This window comes from Cebus imitator, unplaced genomic scaffold (genome assembly GCF_001604975.1).
Source record: "Cebus imitator isolate Cc_AM_T3 unplaced genomic scaffold, Cebus_imitator-1.0 Scaffold581, whole genome shotgun sequence".
Taxonomy (NCBI): Eukaryota; Metazoa; Chordata; class Mammalia; order Primates; family Cebidae; genus Cebus; species Cebus imitator.
This window is the reverse complement of record NW_016107896.1, coordinates 552,744-558,408: the sequence shown is the minus strand read 5'-3', so window position 1 is coordinate 558,408 and position 5,665 is coordinate 552,744. Positions and strand designations below refer to the sequence as shown.

Here is a 5,665-nt window from a genome sequence, read left to right as displayed (position 1 = left end):
GCAATTCTCCTGCCTCAGCCTCCCGAGTAGCTGGGACTACAGACATGCACCATCATGCCCAGCTAATATTTGTATTTTTAGTAGAGACGAGGTTTCACCTTGTTGACCAGGATGGTCTCGATCTCTTGACCTCGTGATCCACCCGCCTCGGCCTCCCAAAGTGCTGGGATTACAGGCGTGAGCCACCGCACCCAGCTTAACTACTCTTAAGTACCACACATGAGAGGAATCACATAGTAAAGAAATCATAAGAATGATAAAAACTGTATAACATGCTTATTAATTTTGAATGAAAACAGAGATCAGTAATACATGGTGATTATAAATAAACAGATACATGAGAAAAAGAAATAGGCAGTGTGCATTATATTTATGACAATGGGGCCTCAAGTACCATAGCAGTGAATTTTCTGCCCCAGTCACACGGCTGGTCAGTGGTGGAGCTGGGAACCCATGCCTAGCCCAAATGTCACTGAGCCCTAAGGCACTTTGCTCCTGTTTGTCCAGGCACTCAATGTCCCCTAAGATTCATCATGACATGTTCTCCATGGCCTTGAGGGTAGTGTTGCTGACCTGCTTGGATAAGAGATCCAGCTGGCAGGACAGGTTGTAGCTCCAGGACAGAGAGGCACATGTGAGGCCACACCCCAGGTCTCCTTCCCAGGGCTTCCCCAGCCGGAGTGCTGGGCCCCAGGGGTCACCGTGCAGCAGGGCCTAACACTGATCAGAGAGCCATGGCCACAGGCTTTTGGCAGCTGGCCCAGAATAAATATTCTCCATGCCCTCTGCCAATCTGCTAGACCCTCACCTCTCAGTCTCACTGAGCCACTCCATTAACTGGAAGCAGACCCAAAATTGTTCCACAGGCCGAAGGTGATAATTGTTGACAGCCAGCCGAAGCAGCTGCATCTCCTGGAGAACTGCAACTCCTGCAGCTAAAGGGAAGGACAAGTGGAGGATGTGGGTAGGAGGGTCCAGGGGACAGGCTTTGAATGGACACCCAAAAATGGGTACTCATCCTCATCACCACCCAGTGGCACTGGGTGTTGCCTCCATCCTGGGCATATTTCCCAGTTATCTGGTGATGGTAAACCCTGCCAGAAAGGATTATATGGATGTGAATGGGCCTGGGATAGGCAGGGCTGGAACCAGGATCCTGAGACTTGAGATCTTAAGAGAATCTAGGACTACACCTTTAGATCTCAGCACTTGGCAAACCTCCTCCCATGAGAGCCTCACAGCAGCCTCTGTGAGTTGAGGCATCAGGTTTCTCTTCCCTATGAATGTTGGAGACTCCACACCAGCCGCCAGTCCCTGCTCCCTGAGTGATGAAGCTGCAGAGCTGCCTGCTTGCAAAGCTCAGTGAGGTTTGTCCTGAGCTGGACTCAGACTCTCCCTCAGGTGGTGCCAATGGAAGGAGAGTAAATTTCCTACTAACCGGGCCTGGGTGAAAGATGTTGAAGGGACCTTGTGGGAAAGAGAGGGAACGGGCTGGTTTCTGGGTCTTTCCTCTTAAGGGCCTCTTCCTCTCTCTATTGCCACGCAGCCCCAACCAGTTTTCAGAGTTGGATACAGACAGCCCCTCCTCCAGGAATTGGTTTTTTATTTCAGTCCCCTACTCACACCCTCCATTGTGATAGGTCTCCTGTGTGGACCAGAGCATTTCAATGAATCTAAGATGCAGAGGATGGAATCTAAATCTCAGACTGCAGAGGCTCCATCCTCTGTAGTCTTAGATTTATTTAAAAGGTTAAGTGGGCACAGTGGCTCATGCCTGTAATCCCAGCATGTTAGGAGGCTGAGGCGGGTCAATCACTTGAGGTCAGGAGTTTGAGACCAGCCTGGCTAACATGGTGAAACCCGTCTCTACCAAAAATATAAAAAATTAGTCGGGTGCGGTAGCACATGCCTGTAATCCCAGCTACTCAGGAGGCTGAGGCAGGAGAATCCCTTAAACCTGGGAGGAGGAGGCTGCAGTGAGCGGAGATAGCGCCATTGCCTCCAGCCTGGGTGACAAGAGTGAAACTCCGTCAAAAAAAAAAAAGAAAAAAAATAAAAATAAAAATAAGAGAGCAAGCCCGATAAGGAAAGAAATTTAAAAAAAAAAAAAAAAAAAGGTAGCTACACAGAATATCCTCCCCAGGGGCATCTCTGACTTTTACCTCCCCACTCTCCCCTGATGTTGCCCCAGCTGCTTACCTTCCTTTTCTTTCTGGGTGTTAATCGCATTTCCCTGGAAGTCAGATAGGCAATGTTCATCAGAAAGGCCCCTTAGACTGTGACTAAGTCTCCTCCCACTCCCATGATACTGCATGCATTAATCCAGGGCCACCAGGGTCAGGGATGTGCATAAGCAGGACTTGGGCCTGCATCAAGTTCTGGGTCTTTTTTTTTTTTTTTGAGACGGAGTTTCACTCATGTTACCCAGGCTGGAGTGCAATGGTGCAATCTCAGCTCACCGCAACCTCCACCTCCTGGGTTCAGGCAATTCTCCTGCCTCAGCATACTGAGTAGCTGGGATTACAGGCACGCACCACCATGCCCAGCTAATGTTTTGTATTTTTAGTAGAGACAGGTTTTCACCATGTTGACCAGGATGGTCTCGATCTCTTGACCTCGTGATCCACCCGCCTCGGCCTCCCAAAGTGCTGGGATTACAGGCTTGAGCCACCATGCCCGGCCAAGTTCTGGGTTTTAAAGAAAGGGACAGTGGGAACTGAGGCTCAGGGAACTACCGCCCCAACCCTCTCTGATGACAGAAAAACTGACCTTGCATTAAAAAAGTGCTCAGCCATATACAAGCTGTCTGCCCTTGGAGAGGCCTAAGTTTACTCTCCTTCCTGAGGGAGGATCTGAGTACAGCTCAGGACAAACCTCACTGAGCTTTGCAAGCAGGCAGCTCTGCAGCTTCACCACTCAGGGAGCAGGGACTGGTGGCTGGTGTGGAGTCTTCAACATTCATAGGGAAGAGAAACCTGATGCCTCAACTCACAGAGGCAGCCATGAGGCTATCATGGGAGGAGGTTTGCCAAGTGCTGAGATCTAAAGGTGTAGTCCTAGATTCTCTTAAGATCTCAAGTCTCAGGATCCTGGTTCCAGCCCTGCCCATCCCAGGCCCACTCACATCCATATAATCCTTTCTGGCAGGGTTTACCATCACCAGATAACTGGGAAATATGCCCAGGATGGAGGCAACACCCAGTGCCACTGGGTGGTGATGAGGATGAGTACCCATTTTTGGGTGTCCATTCAAAGCCTGTCCCCGGAAATCTCATAAGCCCCTGTCACCTAGACCCTCCTACCCAGATCTTGCACTTGAAAAAGCCAAAGACACGCAGCTGCCTGTCTGCAACTCTCTCCCCTTCTAGCTGGCCTCCAAAAACATGAAGCACCCCCTGGTTAATTCTGCGGTGAGATTTTAACAAGTCACAGTGTTGTGTGGTCCCTGGCCTCACCATTTCCGAAATCCACTCAGCCCAGCTGTCCTAGGCCTTTACTCTGATGCTTTCTCTTATAGAGGCATTTCAGGGACTGTTGCCAAAGAAGCGAAGGGCTGGGGCAAAAAGGCCCCTTGCTCTTTAGATGTGTAGGCCTCCAGCTGGGAGGGAGGAGCTCCTCCCGATCACAGGGACACTGCTTTTTTGCTGCTTTAGCCTCATCTGGGCTCTCTGTGGTTTCTTCTCCAGGGTGGCCAACTTGAATGTCTTCACCTTGAATGTCTACACTGACTTGGTACTCTGGATAACTGGTGTAAGCTGGTCCAGTGTTCCCACCACCTCCAGTAAGCTCTGATTCTAGATTCATTCCCTGCTTCAACACATACTGTGTGTGCAGTCTTGGGCCTGTAGCCAGGCCTCCCTGAGACTGTTTTCTCAACTTGAAGCGTGATGGGAAGATCACACTTGCCCACCTGCCTCACTGGGCCTTGTGAGGGCTCAGTTATATGTGGCTGTTACCATTGTTCTCACCATTATTTCTCTCAAAAAGAGCCAGGTGCAACCACTCTCACATTTCTTTTCTCTGAGGCACATCATTACCCTATGAGGTTCATCATCCCTACATTATTTTATGTAGGAAAACAGAGGTTCCAAGAGGGCAGTAGACTTGCCCAGGGCCCTAAAGAAGAGGCTGGCTCCTCCCCGCACCGGGAGGCCCTGTCCTGGCTGACTACCCCACAGTCCCTCACCATCCCTGACTAGGGTCGCGTCTTAATTCCCTATGCTTGTTCAGGTCCTCAGGCAGGCTCAGCTTTATTGAGAAAGAGAGTGTTTTGGGAGGCCTGGGTGAGTGGTGCCTCTAACCAATTTGCTAGGTCCTCACCTATCAGTCTCACTGAGCCACTCCATTTAATTGGAAGTAGACCCAAAATTGTTTCACAGAGTGAAGGTGATAATTGTCTGCAGCCAGCTGGAGCTGCTGCATCTCCTGAAGGACTTTTCTCTCTTGCAGCTAAAGGGAAAGACAGGATGCTGACGGGGCCTGCAGCATGCATATAACTATAATTCAGAAAGTTATACACACACACACACACACACACACACAAAATATAATCAGAAGGTGATATAATCTTGTATGCAAGGTTAAATACAAATGTCCCTCAGGCAGGGACAGGCCTCCAGCACAGGGAGAAATCTCTGCCTGAAAACGCTGCAGCCCCAAACCTGTCACTCTTACCTCATTTAGCCCGTTGTCTGATTACATCGCCTGTCACTCAGGGTCTAAATGGGTGGGTCCTGGAGCCCCAGCCGATCAGTAGCGCTAGCGTAAAAACTGTCCAATCAGGTGCGCAGCTAGAGAGGAAGAGGCGGCTTCTTCAACATGGCGGGGCCTTTGTTTCCTGGCTCCTGGGCTCGGAGCCCAGTTCGCGGCTCCACTGTTCCGTGTCCTCGGCTCCAGGAGCTCTTTGGTGAGTCCACTATAGCCCCTGTTATCCTGTGACCTGCAGGGACTGGGAGACCCCTAGGGAGGACGACGGAGCATCCGGAGGCTGGGAAATGGTGAGTGTGCGGGGTGGGTGTCCCGAGAAGGGGGAAGAGGCCGTTCAAATCCGGCAGGAACCGGCTGCCGTGCGGTCTGGGCCTGCTCGTGGCCAGCTCCGGCGTCCGCAGCTCCGAGTCCCCGTGAGCACAGCTCAGTCCTCACTTTCTTCCGCTGCAGATGAGGGGCTGAGCCAGCAGCCAAAGCCCGAGCGCCTTGCTTTATCCATAAGCGCGAATTTCTCCGCAGCCCAGAGCCGTTTCTGGGCACCTCTGTGCCGCCACCCCGAGTCTCCTCCAGATTGTGCGGGGCGATGGAAGGGCCGCAAGAGGAGAATCCTCCTTTAGGGTCTGGAGTTCCTCCGTAGAAGAAGCAGTGGGCCGCGGGGTCCCCAGTCCCTCCTTTCTCCTTTGAAAAATTATGGCTTTTTTTTTGTTTCCTTTTTGACAGTGTCTCTGATTCGGCTCACTGCAGCCTCCACCTCCCGGGCTCAGATGACCTCCCACCCGAGCCCCCCAAGTAGCTAGGACTAAAGGCATGCACCACCACGCCTGTTTGTTTTTGTTTGTTTTTTGGTAAAGATGCAATTGTCGCCGGGCGCGGTGGCTCAAGCCTGTAATCCCAGCACTTTGGGAGGCCGAGGCGGGTGGATCACGAGGTCAAGAGATCGAGACCATCCTGGTCAACA

At 51.5% G+C, this 5,665-nt stretch overlaps 1 protein-coding gene across 8 annotated transcripts in view; it reads left to right on the top strand.

Moving 5' to 3' along the window:
- Positions 1-4,712: 4,712 nt before the first annotated feature.
- Positions 4,713-5,665, top strand: part of ZNF727 (zinc finger protein 727) — an 83,052-nt gene continuing 82,099 nt past the window's right edge. For 7 of the 8 annotated variants that reach the window (XR_005197969.1, XR_005197967.1, XR_005197968.1 and 4 more), the window contains exon 1: positions 4,713-4,997. Coding sequence is in view for 1 of the 8 variants with exons in the window: in XM_017516364.2 (XP_017371853.1) it covers positions 4,995-4,997 (3 nt within the window). In the remaining 7 variants the exon portion in view is untranslated. The remainder of the gene's footprint in view (positions 4,998-5,665) is intronic. The other variant, XR_005197972.1, reaches the window with a different exon arrangement.